Genomic DNA, 15324 nt, shown 5'->3' on the forward strand with positions numbered 1-15324 from the left:
GTCGAATCATTGTGTGGTTTGGATATTAGGGTGATTGTGCCCTCATAAAATGCATTTGGCAATGTTCCATCTGTTTCTATTGTGAAATAATTTGATGACTATTGGCATTAGCTCGTCTTTGAATGTTTGGTAGATTTCTGCACAAAAAACATCTGACTGTGGGCTTTGTTTTGGATTAGGCGACTATAATTTAGAGGTTAGAGGTCTATTTAAATTTATGCCCCTTTTCGTCTCTTTATTTGAAACTATTGGTCATGAAATACATTTTGATCTTCTTTCCTCCTCCCCCAACCCCAATTCCTTCCAGATCCTCCCCTCCTTCTTATCCACTCAATTTTATGTTCTCTGTCACTGTCTCTCTCTTTCTCTCTCAAATATAAACCAAGAAACAAAAATGAAAAACACAGCATGAAATAAAAATTAAACTAATAAAAAATTGGCAAAATAACAATAAAAATGGAAAAAAAGCAAGAGGAAACAAAAATGCCAGAAAGTTTGTTTTGTGTGGTTAGTATAACCAGTGACACCTCCTTTCAGAAAACTTTCTACAGAGGCTGTCATTTTCCAAAAGCTATCTCCTTGATTGTAGGTGCGACCCTGTGCTCACAGTGTTTTCCTATCTCATTGTGTGACCCCATTTGATCTGAATCCATGCAAGTTTTGGTGTGCTGCCATAGTCTCTGTGGGTTCATGAACACATTAGATCCATTTTGTCTGAAAGACACCATTGCCTTGGAATCCTCTGTGACTATTATGATCTTTTAGCCTCTTTTACATTGATCCCTGCGTCTTGAAGAGGGTGTTTATGAGTATGAGAGGGTTTAAGATGGGGGGGAGATAGGGAAGGGAGAAGAGAAAAATGTACATCTCAATAAAAATAATAAAAATATAAAGAAGAAAATGTCTTATTTATGACAAAGAGCTCCAAAATCATTCTCAGCACATTGTCTAGTTTTGTGTCTTGGGCTAATTCCCATCTACTAGAAGAAGAACTTCCTATGATGTGAGTTAAAAGAGTACTGATCTATGGGTATAGCAGTATGTCATTACAAATCATTTTATTTCTATGTTTCTTTAGTAAAAAATACAATATGTTTTCACCAAGGTCATGGTCTATCTAAACTGGGGTTCTTGGCTACAGTATCACTATCAGGCATGTGAAACATTTCACAGAGAAGGCCTTAAGGGTGATTTTACAAAGTGGTTTGTTACTCCTATAACATTTGTGCCATTATTGTACTGGTGTGTCTTGCAGGTAGACCACTGTTTTATGTCACAGGGTTTGTAGCTGGAAAATGTTGATGATTACCTTTCTCTTCCAGTGGTGTGCAAAGTATCTTCCAGTAACATGGACACTATTCAGTAGTGTGGAACTTCTAGTCAATCAACAGCTCAACTTCTCTATTCTCAATGCTATAAGTAAGTGTTGGTATAAGCAATAGGGCCTTACCATCAGATTATAGAGAGTAACCAATGAATTTACAATAGCTTGTGATGTTTTAGAAATCCATGGGACCTCTTGTCCAATAGCTCAAAAAGATTCTATGTGATCCTGGCTCTGGAGGTTTAATTTCATGGCTTATGATATCTAGTTGGGGCCCTGTCTCCCATATTATTTGGAGACTCCACTAAAATTATTTTCATATATATATATATATATATATATATATATATATATATATTCTAAGAAGCTTCTATATCAGTAAATTTCTATGTTTTTCAAGCAACATTTAGTGTTCCTTGTCTTGCTATTTTCTTACCATTCTTATATTGTCTGTAGTTTCTGTATAGTATTCTTTTCCTCATTCATGGTAATGTTAATACATGCCGTTTACTTGTATTTCTTGGTAACATTAGACCAGAGATATGCAAATTGGACTCTATAGTATTTTGGCCAAGATAATTCATTCTTTGTTTTGAAGACAATCTTGTACACTGCTGATCATATAACACAATCCACAGATCTTTAGTAGATGCCAGTGGCAACACTTTATCTCTTGGTAAAAGCAGCGAAAAGGTTTCTTACATTTATTCTAATGTCCTGGAGCGTAACAACATAGTAGGGGTCTAATATTCCTATAGGCAACTGATTTTTTCCACTGAAAACATTTTTCTGAGAGTGTCACAAACACAAAAGGCAAAATAAATTTGGTATAAAATCATAGGCAATGTTATAATGTCAGCAAACTGGATAGCATGAGAAGGTTTGAGAAATGCAGAAACACACACACATAACAAATAATAATGTACAATGACAACAAAAGTGTGATGTCCAGTTAAAAAAACAGATCGAAGTCTGAAGAAGCTACAGAAATGGGAAATGTTAGCATTGTTAATGGAAAATGTTCATTGTGGTCTTTAAGGTCTTCAGACAGAGATTTCACTTTATTGAAAATATATCTAGGTAGAACTAGTCAGAGAAAATGAAAGCAAAGATTAGATTTTATAAAACCTTTAAGGAATAGAACAAAAATACAGTAATTATATCCAAACTATGATGAGATTTTATAATCATAAACTCATAGTCTGTCACTACTCTAAGTAACTATTAATATAAATATTCTTGTACGTGTGTAGAAGCAGAGACTATTGAGTTAAAAGGATGAAACATAAAGTAATACACAAACTTTTGTTAATTATGTATGAGTTTATATACATTTCACATGCATTAATCATCAGAATATGGAAGAATACAAAAAATAAATTAAGATAAAAATCAAAATTTTAGAAACAGCTCATCACATGAACAATATAGATCAAATCTTGTAGGTTAGTTTTCTATTTTAGATAATATTGATTAGCAGTGAAAGCACTTTATGTTCTTCATATTTCTCATCACATTCCATCATACATTTGCCTGAGACATTTTATTTCCTGGTAAGTATCCAATGAAAAAGAATTAAAGACAATGTTAATTGCCCAACATCCCTGTACCATTGGAACTGAATAAAAGTTGCTGGAGCATAATACTTCTTTGCAAATATTGCTAACCAAATGTACTGCCAAGCTTTCACAATATCTCCATAGTTCTTATCTGTTTGGAATGGAAACCTGACATAGATCTTTCAAGAATTTTGACATCAACAAACACACCAAATTGGATAGAGAAAGTCCAAAAGGCCTCAAAACTACACAAAGAACTACAGTCCAGGGAGGAAATCTGGGAAATGAAGAGGCTGCCTTCCCTAAGGAAGAGTACACCATTTCGTTGTTCATTGTCAAATCAGTCCTAAAATATATGTACAGTTAAAATTTTACAGAACAGGTTAGTTATATTTAGAAATATATATGTATATAAATATTTACCTACAATAAAAATTAGTTCCAAAAGAGGCTATGAATTTGAAAGGGAGCAGGGAGGGGTGTATATAAAAAGTTTGGAGGGAGGAAAAGGGAGAAATCATGTAATCAAATTATAATCTGAAAATAAAAATTAAAGATTTTCTCTGTGGTACATATTAGTAGGTATATGCACTTCTCAACTTGAATAAACTCTCCCTTTTCACTGTCTAGGCACCCGAAAAAAAGATCAATATTTCCTTTCTAAAACCAACAACATTTGATTTTTCCAACCTTGTATCAGGAAAAGGACAGGGAATCACCATTCTTCAGTGATAAATCCTTACCTATAATTATGCATCCACACAGAAAGCCTCCTCAGAACAAATAACAAGAAGCAGATCTTTTCTGAAATGCTAGCATTCACAGTGTTTTGGTAAATGTTTTACAGAAATCTTTAGACTGAGGATGTACTCTGGACCTTGATTTTCATTAAAAAGTAAAAAAGCAAAATTCTGACTGTCTTGAGAGTCAGAAGATTCCAGTATCCCCACAGATGTGTGCCCAGGAAGATGACTATGCAAATCTGAGATCCTGATTGTGTATGTCCTCTCAACTTTTCATACATCATTTATTTTTGGCCCACAGGAAAACAGCTGACTAGGACTACAAAGAACCTGTGATTGTCTAGAAAATATCTTTCCTCATCGCCTATGTGGAATTTCCCTCTGTATGCCGTAAACATGTTTATTAAACTCTGTTTAAATTTCTCCCCTTCCCAGTTTCCTGCTACAGTAACAAGAGGAAAGCCAGAAGTGTTGGGTGAAATTAGTTCTGAAAAAATTAGTTTCTTATCCATACACTGTAGGGCACCAGCCCAGACATAAACCATTTCTTGTAGCAGAGTGGAAGTGTGGGAATAAATGAGGTACAATTCACATGACAATATCAGGAGGGAGTCTCAGGGTTCATTTAAATCCTGAAGGTTACCCACATTTATTATCCAAACAGCTTTTATATCAATCATAAACCAAGGTGGAAATTCATTAGCATTCTGTTTCCTAGGCAGCAGGGGAAATGATCTAGGTCACGCCCATAGCTGTGCTTGTTGTCAAGTCCATGCCCATGCTCATTGTGCCACATAGAATGAAAAACACCTCTTCCCCAGGTGACCTCCTAAATTACAATAGAAGGAGCAGAGCACATTATCATATGCTGACCACTTGCTTAGGGTGGCATCAGGTTGTCTCACTATCAAAAAGTTAGGTGACCACCTTCTGTGTGGGAGTTGCAAATTGTGCCTTGCATGTCATACAGAATTCTGACTGCCATACAATGTAGGAATATGGACCTGTATAATCCAGCCCCTACAATCCATCCCTTGTATTAATTTTAATAAAACCTGTGCCTCTGCAACATGACAGATGATCACATCTGCCTTAGGCAAAGACTCCTTCATTTACCCACACTTACCCGTTATCAGAAACAAGCATTCTAATCAAACAAGTTCCTATCTTAGGCATCTGGGGAGATGATTCAAACACATTTCTGACTGCCGACCTCTGTGAAACAAAAGAGATTAAGGGAGAGAAATACCTTTGTGTTCTCTGTCTCAGAGATGACCAGACCCTAAATTAATCCATTACATCACCTATTCCAAACTATGACAACATCAGGGTGCTGCAATAGTCACTGTGGAGCCCAAGCTGCAAAGTCTACACCAGATTGCTCAGATCCCCAGATAGGCTTGCTCTTCAAGTGCACTGCCAGATCCGTGCTTTTTGTCAAGATTGAAGTAAGTGTCTACCTTTCACATCTACAAAAGATGACTGTAAAGTCAAGGACAATTAAGGGACCATCAAAATGCATCAACAGGTACCCAAAATAAAGTGTTACTGACTCATAACTAGAGTGAGATGCACAAGATACCTGAGAAGAAATTTGAAATATCTGCTTTAAGGATGTTCAAAGAACATTTAGAGTTTTCTAAATGTTTATTGTTTAATAAAACTTAAAATAAGGTAGAAATACAATAATTGACTCAACATAAAAATCAATATTTATTTACATATTGAAATAAAACTTTTTTTAATGGTTGAAGTCACTTTTATTTTTTTCTTTTTTATTCTTTTTTAATTAAAATTTCCACCTGCTCCCCGTTTCCCATTTCCCTCCCCTCCTCCCAAATATTGCCCCCTCCCCCCACTCCCCTACCCCATCCCCACTCTTTTTCTCCTCCCCCCACTCCATTCCCCCTCCCTCTCGATACTGAAGAGCAGTCCAAATTCCCTGCCCTGCGGGAAGACCAAGGTCTTCCCACTTCTATCTAGGTCCAGGAAGGTGAGCGTCCAAACAGGCTAAGCTCCCACAAAGCCAGTTCATGCATTAGGATCGAAACCTAGTGCCATTGTCCTTGGCTTCTCATCAGCCTTCATTGTCTGCCATGTTCAGAGAGTCCAGTTTCAACCCATGCTTATTCAGTCCCAGTCCAGCTGGCCTTGGTGAGCTCCCTTTAGATCAGCCCCACCGTCTCAGTGAGTGGACACACCCCTCGAGGTCCTGACTTCCTTGCTCATGTTCTCCCTCCTTCTGCTCCTCATTTGGACCTTAAGAGCTCAGACCATTGCTCCAAATTGAGTCTCTATCTCTATCTCGATGGTTGGGATAGAGGAAGGATGGATACGGGAACAGCGAAGTATATATCTTAACTAAGGGAGCCATCTTAGGGTTGGCGAGAGACTTGACTCTAGAGGGGCTCACAGGTGTCCAGGGAGATGTCCCCAGCTGGTACCTTGGGCAACTGAGGAGAGGGAACCTGAAATGACCCTATCCTATACTGATGAATATCTTACATATCACCTTTGAAATAAAACTTTTTTAAAAATCAAATAAATCCGGAATCTGAAACACAAAAAATAAAATTGAAAACATAATGGAGAACATTGACTGTAGAATAGATCAAGTCAAAGAAATGGTCCATGCTCTTGAAGATGGAACATTTGAAAATATCAATTTAAAGAGCAAAATGAAAGATAAATAAAGTAGATCGAAGAAACAATTTTTGTTTTGAATTATTTTGCTTGAGGGAACGAAATATAAGGTCAAATGGTTCATGACATTGAAATTTTGTTGCTCCACTTTGCCTTTCAAAGATCAATGATTCAGCATAAGGTCCTTCCTCAGATTTTCGCATTAATCTTTAACTTCAAAGCCTCCAGAAACATGGGACAAAAAAATTCTGTTAATTATATGTTACTATTTTTTGCCTTCTGCTATAATGGTGCAGACTGAGACAAAGTGTGTTTTCAACAAACTCTGCTATCAGAATTGAATATCCACACACAAATAATATAAATGTCAAATATCAACTGTAACCATATATCCCTCAAACCAATCTACATGCAAATATTTTTTAAAGCATTGTATTTTTATTTTTGCTCCTTTTCATTGAAAAAATTTCCAGATATTTTGATATATTTTCCCCTATTTCTATTCTTTCCAGATTCTCCATACCTAACAAAATTTATGCTTTTCCTCTTTCTCAGAACAAACACACAAAACAACAGAACACAATAACAGAAATAAAAATACACAATAAATAGAACAATAAAAAAACATTCCCAAAACAAAGCAAAATGATACAAAAAGTCTACAAAAAACATTGAGTTTGTTTTGTGCTAGGCAACTACTAATGGGTATGGGGAATGCCCTGATATGGGGTTAGTATATCCAGTGAGATTCTGTTGATGACAGCAGATGTTTCCTTTACCAGTGGCTGTCAATTGAAGATAGCTTATTTGTTAGGGGTGGGAGGCCATGTCCTTGTCCCCTCTCAGTGCTGGGACCTCATCTCACTTGAACATGTGCATTCCTTGTGCATGCCACCAGACTCTGTTGGTTTATACATATTGATTCAGTCCTGTTGTGTCTGAAAGTCACCCATCACATCCAGCTCTTACAGTCTTTCTGGTCCCTCTACTACATATATCCCTAAGCCTTGAGGACAGGGTTTTGATGATGTCCTATTTAGGATTAAGCACTTCAAGTCTCTCATACTCTGTGCACTGTCACATTGTGCATCTCTGTAAATTCCCATTTACAACAAAAAGAAGCTGTTCTGATGAGGACGGAGCAAGGTACTGATCTATGGATACAGCAATAATACATCATTAGGAATCATTTTATTGCTATACTCCTTTAGCAGAAAAATAATGCTTTCCTCCTAGATCCATGACCTATCTAGTTTTAGCTTTTTGGCCACATTAGCAGGGACAGGCAAGTGTAACAAGCAACCTTGTGTAATTAAAACAGATCAAGCTAATGCACTCACTTTGATTTAGATTGCAGCTGAGCTGCTGCAGAGCACTGTAAAAACAAGGCAGAGTGGAGGGGCAGTGCACATGGGAAGGAAAGTGACTGTCTTATGAAGGAGTCAGACTCTGAATCTCTTTACAGAGAGACCTGAATGTAGTCAAGGAAACTTCGATCCAAGGAAGCAACAAATTCAAGCATCCTGATGTGGAGACATTCTTGTAGTTGAGAAGAACATTAAGGAGATTGGTGTGAGTGGAGTGAGGGGACAGATTATATGAGGGACAAGATGGTACAACTTTATTAAGGATAAATGAGCATCACTAACATTCAGAAGATCTTGCAAAGGGAAATCCTGGGAAACGTGAATGTGTCAGGGCACTTTCAAAGCAGTGAAAATGTGGATAATCATGGACCATAAATTAACAATGCCTTTGTTTTCAGTCCACTTTCATGATGCACTGCCTAATTTTTCCTTTTGAAATGTATACTATAACAAATAAATGTCTATAAATTAGTTTCACAAAGGGAAAAGAATAAATTCATTTAAGATACTTTTTTTTAACCTTAGAAGGGGAACTACAATAGATTTTGCAGGTGGACTGGGGACGGGTAGAGATGGGAACAGGAGTGATCAGGTGGGTAGGGAGTGGTAGAAGGAGAGAGTACTGGAATAGGTAATGGAATAGGGGTAATGTGAAAACCTAATGCTGTGCAAACTTCATGGAACCTATGAGGGTGACCTTAACAAGATTTCCTCATAATGGAGGGCTTGGAGCCTGAAGTGGCCATCTTTTATAATCAGACTAGGTTCCCAGTGGTTAGACTTTGATACTAGCCCAGTCACACATACCTCCTACCCACAACCTGTTCTACCTGCAAGATGTGCTGGCGCAATGGTGGCTCAGAGCTTGTGGGTTTTGTCAAGAAGCCCAAGCCTTAAGACGGAGTTCATGCCCAATACAGCCTGCAGTGCCTAGATTCAGTAGTGGGATGGTTCAGAGATTATCTTAGGGTTTCTCTTGCTGTGATGAGACACTGTGGCTCTGCCAACTCTTATAAAGGTAACAATTATTTGGAGCTGACTTAAGATTCAGAGTTTTAATCCATTACTGTCATGGTGGGAAACATGGTGGCATGCAGACAGACATGGTGCTGGAGAAGGAGCTGAGGGTTTTACATCTAAAGAAGCAGGCAGCAGGAAGTGAATGTCACAATAGACATGGCTTAAGCCTTTAAGACCTTCCTGTGATGTACTTCCTCCAATATGGTCACACATACTCTAATAAGGATACACCTTCTAGTAATGCTACTCCCTATGAGTTTATAGGGCTCATTTTCTTTCAAATCACCAGAGGTCAAGAATCAAACAAGAGTGACAAAAATAAAACAAAATAGCACAACAAAAATCAATGTAGTGATTCCCAATGATATTCTGCTATACTCATAGCTTAGTGCCTACCCCATTGTCATAAGAGTGGCTTCCTCCACCAACTTTTTTTTTTTTTTTTGGTTTTTCGAGACAAGGTTTCTCTGTGATTTTGGAGCCTGTCCTGGAACTAGCTCTTGTAGACCAGGCTGGTCTCAAACTCACAGAGATCCGCCTGCCTCTGCCTCCCGAGTGCTGGGATTAAAGGCGTGCGCCACCACCGCCCGGCTTCCCTCCACCAACTTAATGGGAGCAGATGCAAAGACTCATAGCTAAACACTAGGCAGAGCTCTTAGAACCCCATGTAAAAGGAAGAAGAAGAAGGAGCCAGAGGGGTGGAGGACACCCGAAGAACACAACCTACAAAATCAGCTAAGCAAGGTTCATAGAGGTTCACAAAGACTGAAGTGGCAGTCACAGAGCCTGCGTTAGTCTGCTCTAGGCCTTCTCAATTCATACTGTGGTTGTTTGTGTAATCTGATTGCCTGGTCTGTTATTTGGGTACCCTGTCCCTTTAAGAGACAAACCCTGGCTACCGCCAACTTCCCTCTTCTGCCAAGGCAAGCAGCTCTTCTACCTTCTCTCTGTCTGTCTGTCTGCCCTTCTTCTGGAGAGGCAGCTTCTGCCTCTCTCTCTTCTCCCTTCTCCCTTTTCCCTTTCCCTTTTCCCTCAATAACACACTAAATAATATCTATACCCTAACTCTCTCTGCATGGCCTTTATATCTGTTTGTCTCCTGCTGAGGCCTCAGGCTACCAGCCGGGGACCCACCGAGGCCATGGGTAACCCGCAGCTTCACCATTTGAAGATAGCCTTGGGTCACCAGCATTATGAATGATAACAGTTTGGCTTGGTGTCTTTGTGGGGACTCTTAACAGTGGAATTGGGGGTGTCTCTGATTTTCTTATACATAAGGCTGTGGGGTGGAGGGTTTACAGGAGGTGACAGCTAGTATCCAGAAGGTCAGCCCACCAGTAGAATGACTCTCTGATAGGGAGCCCCGCTTAGAAGAGCTGTGTAGTTACTGACTGTAAATGACCAGTTGCTCTTGTCTGTAATTTCTCTCATGTGTCACTTCATTTCTTCTATAAGAACTGCATTTCTTCCCTAAGAAGAGTTATGGGTGTGTTCCCACTGCTTGTGTGTTTATCTCATGCATATAAACCATCTATTGGGCACATATATAGTTGTTAAGAGTCAGGAAGATGATTTATGCTTAATCTGTATATTGTTCGTGAATATAAATGATATTAAAATATTTTTCATTACTCGCATAAATGCCAGGGAAGCATAGGAGGCCATTTGTAATGCCAACACTGAGACCATAGGGGAACATCTGCAATGCCAGCACTGAGACATAGGGGAACATCTGCAATGCCAGCACTGAGACCATAGGGGAACATCTGCAATGCAAGCACTCAGAAGATAGAGGTAGGATTCCAGAGAAAGGTTACTAACTAGACTGACTATTTTACCAGGTCTGTGTTCATTTGCCTGCCACAATGAATTATGTGGAGAACCATTGAGAAAGAAACCCATCCTCTGGTCTCCACATGTGTACTATCATCCACGGTATGCCCACAGATATGCAAACATGCATACATAAAAACATACACACAACATAGAGATGCAAAAAAAACCCAAACAAACAAAACACCCAAAAAGGAGTGTTCCACTTATGTCTGAATACTTTTCTGTTCTTGTAGTGTGTGCCCATGTGGGTCACAGCAGACACTTCTTCTCATGGCCTTTTCTTTGCCTCTTGTTTTACAGGTATATTAGCAGTAGCTAGTATCTTGTTGTATTCATGGTTTTCTGCATGCCCTGGTACTGACTGGAGGCTGCTTCCCTCCTCAGTTAACAATGCTTTTGCCTGCTCATGAGACCCCTTTTCTCCTACTAGGCTGCCTTGTCCAGCCTTGATGCAAGGGTTTAAGTTTAGTCTTATTGTGTCTTGTTATGTCATGTAATGACATAAATGATAAATAAACACTATGATCTATGAGTGTTTAGAAATATATAGCCCACATATATTAAAATTCCCTTGAACCATGCTAAAGCAGGTATTGTATTTACATCATTGCTTCCCTTTTCTAAGTTACAAACATTTGAAAGGAGAAGGGCATTCTATTTAACATCAGGGTAGACTGGAAATGTCACTAGGTATCTGGAGAAGACCTGAGAGCCCTGAAGCTGCATTACAGCACACCATTACACTAAGCTCAAAAGCCTAGGGAATATTTTGTCTTCTCCACAACTTTCTTGAATGCACTTTTTACCTCTTTGTTCCTCAGGCTGTAGACTACAGGGTTTAGCATGGGGATGACCATGGTGTAGAACACAGACACAATCTTGTCAGTGTCCATGGAGTGGCTGGAGCTGGGCTGTAAGTACATGAAAATAAGCGTCCCATAGAAAATGGAGACGGCAGTAAAGTGAGAAACACAGGTGGACATAGCTTTTTGGTATCCTGCAGATGAGCGCATCTTGAAGATGGTGATGAAGATGAATATGTAGGATATCAAAATAACAACAAGTGCAGAACAGATAACAAAACTTGCCCCATAAAGAAGGACCATCTCACTGATCTTTCTATCAGAGCAGGAGAGAACCATGACTGCTGGAACGTCACAGAAAAAGTGATGGACCACATTGGACCCACAGAAGGAGAGCCTGAATGTGTCCCCAGTGTGGATGGAGGAATTCAGGAGACCACCAGCATAGCAGGCTACAGTCAGACATGCACACATAGTTGGAGTCATTGTGGTGGTGTAGTGCAGGGGCTTGCACACTGCGGCATAGCGATCAAACGCCATTGCAGCCAAGAGAAAATTCTCTGCCGTAGCAAAGACGACAAATAAGAACATCTGAGCAGCACAAGCACTGCAGGAAATGACTTGGTTTCCTACAAGAAGTCCAGCAACAACAGTTGGAGTGACAGCTGAGGAGTAAAAGATGTCCACTAGAGACAAGTTACCAAGAAAAATATACATGGGAGTGTGGAGTCGAGAGTCCCAGAGAATCAGCACAATCATCCCTAGGTTTCCGACCATGTTAATGAAGTAGATGAGAGTGAACATGATAAAGAGAGGAGCCTGCAGTTCTGGTGCATTGGTTAGTCCTAGAAGGATGAACTCTGTAACCTCTGTCTTGTTCTCCATCAGTGTTGTTTGGGAATCAGGAGACGCCCTGTAGCAAAGAGAAGTAAGGAGAGTTTATTAAGTATAAAGGATATTACTAATCAACTGATGTATCTTCATACCAAAGTCATGGTTTATTTCATTATAACAAGAATATGTGTTTCAAACATTTTTATAACTAGGGCCAATGAGATGAGTCACTGAGTTAAAGTGCTTGCCATGAAGTCTGATAGTCTAAATTCAATACTCAGGTCTTAATAGTGTGAAAACAAAGAACCGAGTCTCAAAAGATGTCCACTGGCCTCCACATACTGACTGAAAAACACACACTCACACACCTCATACACAGACACACACACACACTTCCAACAAAAATGGAAGATTCTCTATAATTAAAGCATAAGGTAAATGAGAAATTTCTGCCGAAAGGACTTAGATCAATTGAATGAAATATTTTTAGAGTCCATCACTTCGGTATTAAGTCTTACGTATTTGTGGGCTGATACTTTGGAAAGTCAATGATTACCCAACATAATATTTCTGAAGATTGTAGATCAGCAAGGTTACCATTTCCCATCCTTACGCATTTACCGACTTCTGTGTGAAATGTGTCAAGGACTGCTCTCTGGAAACTTCTAGACATTTACTCCCATATCTCTGACCAAATTTGAACAGTGGCTACTTCTCTTATATTTCAGATCACCAAATGCCAAGTATTAAATACATTGACAAAGCTCATTTACAAACCAACTGTTAGTCCCAGAGGAAAAAAATGGTTATCAAATTCAGTGGTGTAACCTAAGATTAAGTCAAGTTGCAGTTCATAATTAGCCATTGTCTTTCCTGAATCACTTCAATCTTAAAGCTTTTTGCAGTAAACTAACTAATTGAGAGATATACACATTACAGATCTAGTAAGATGATCAGAGCAGAAGGGGCTTCTATAAGCACATTGATAATTATAGTAAAGGAGATAAAGGTACCAGGTAGCATCAGGTAGAAAACTTTGATTTTGGGGAGAATTGCATGCCAGACTTACTTTTGCAGCCAAAGAACAATTGGCTGACCCTGTCTCCTAAGTCAGAACTTCTGTATCTACAAAATGATGGTGATAATGTGTTCAGTGTTGAGGTATTGTTTTCTAAATTGAATGAGAAAATTTATTTTTTAAATGAACAAAACACTAATATCTAGCAGAGCTGCACGATTCCTAGCTATGCAGTCATTGTCTTCATGGTGGTCATCATCACCATTATCATTGTCATCACCATCATCATCATCATCATCATCATCACTAGGTATTAGAATGGAACTCTGTTCTTTTTGAGATCTGAGAAAAGTTTCTGGAAACATATAGGGTATCAAGTGTGCATGAATGGAAATCTAATACCCCAACTTCCTTTTTCAGACATAATCCAGTGGGTCTTAGGTGAACCCCAATCACTCATGCTCTGCTTATTGGATTGATTGTTTTATGGAATCCATATGAGCCACTCTTTTGTTGAATATTTTTTACATATCTCTATTTCAGCTTTAGTAAATTTTCCTTCTTTTGCTGAGGATGCCATAACTTGATTAAAGCAAAACTTTTTCCATAAGTTGACAGTTCATAGTTTGTGCATTATATTTAGAATCATGACTTATTATAGTTAAAATTTTATTTTTGAAGTTTTTGATGGAATCTTTTCTAATATAAGCATAATATATTTAAAATGTTTTGTTGGAATTTTTAAGCCCTAGACAAGCATCTATCCACTACCAACTACTACTTCTTCTTAGGTTTCTTCTAACCCTTCCAGAAGCTCACTTGATAAGCCTAGCAAGCAGGACTTTCTGTAAACCTTAACACATACAACCACATATACATGCTAGGTGTTACAAAATGCCACAGGAGCCTAATGAATAGGTATGAGTGTGATTTCTTGTGTGTATAATTGTGCTTGTATGAGAATAAAACATATTACCACTTTAGATTTTTTACCATTCATTGTTTGTAAAATTTAGTGATTTTCTAGTTTTTACAACTAGTTTCAAGAGTGATGATTCCATATATAAGTAGCTAAATCTTTACAAAAAGTTGTTGTACTCAAAGGTACAGTCTATGGATAAATGTCTTGAGTTAAATTTAAAATGAGATTATGGGATTTGGGTGAGATTCACTAAAATGAATATTAGCTCTTTTTCTCTTAAGTTATAGTCCTTTCTTTGGTCTAAAGACACATCATTTTAATTCATGTTTTTTAAGTTCCAGTGAGAGATCAGCAAATAGCAAATAAAATCATTACCTGACCAGCCAGTACCTCATCTCTACTGTTTCTCTAGGATTATTAGAAAGCAGGACACTGATATTTCATAAGCACCATTCAGCTCTCCAGTGACAAAATTTCAATGTTTGCAAGACAGATCTAACTCTGTGTCTTAGAAAAGGGTTCAGGCCCTTGAACTCTGTGCTCAAATGCCTCACAGTGGTCCTGCTAATACTACTTTTGTGTGAGCTGGACTTTTCACTAAAAGTGAATGGTGAATATTGAAGCTTACCTTGCTCCTTGAACAAGAGTGACAGTCAGTTCTGAACAGTGTGTTTGCAATGAGAAGTCCTTCCATGGAGTTATGCATGGTATCATCAGAGGGTCTCTCGGGCAGGGAACAATCAAAAGGTGCTGAACTTTCTAAAGCAACAAAAAACAGAATTAAAAAAAAAAAACCACTCAAACTCCCCAGCCATGAGAATAGCATGCATTCCCTGTGTCCTGAGAGGGCTCTCTTACTTTTTCCTTACTTGTAAAAGAAAGATTATATCATTGCTTCTCCCATGCAATCCATAGACGTGTCTGTAGAGCGCAAGTGGAGGAAGGTACACAGAAGAGCTTGCTAACTGGTTATTTCTCCCAGGTTGCTCAGAACAAGTTTTATCTTGGATGATTTTTTTCAACCACATTTGAAGATTCCAAGGAAATCTTCAGTTCAAAAGAAAAGCAGTGCGTGGAAGGAAATGTCAACATTCAGATGACTGAATGATAACCAAAGTGGTCAGCTTGCCATCTGGCTCCTATAATGTAGATCACCAGGATTAACTTCAAAGGGCAGTGCTCATGAGCGAGCCAGGCATTCTGGAGACACTGAGCTCTCTGGAGATGTTCCCCTTGAGGGTACCTGTAGGTCCTT

General features: G+C 38.6%; 1 protein-coding gene across 1 annotated transcript; it reads right to left on the minus strand.

Annotated features, from left to right (window-relative positions):
* Positions 1–11241: 11241 nt before the first annotated feature.
* Positions 11242–12180, minus strand: LOC130879767 (olfactory receptor 5B3-like). Its single transcript, XM_057778569.1, has one exon. It carries the CDS (start codon positions 12178–12180, stop codon positions 11242–11244), a length of 939 nt encoding a protein of 312 aa, XP_057634552.1.
* Between the last annotated feature and the right edge of the window lie 3144 nt (positions 12181–15324).

This window comes from Chionomys nivalis, chromosome 8 (genome assembly GCF_950005125.1).
Source record: "Chionomys nivalis chromosome 8, mChiNiv1.1, whole genome shotgun sequence".
Classification (NCBI taxonomy): Eukaryota; Metazoa; Chordata; class Mammalia; order Rodentia; family Cricetidae; genus Chionomys; species Chionomys nivalis.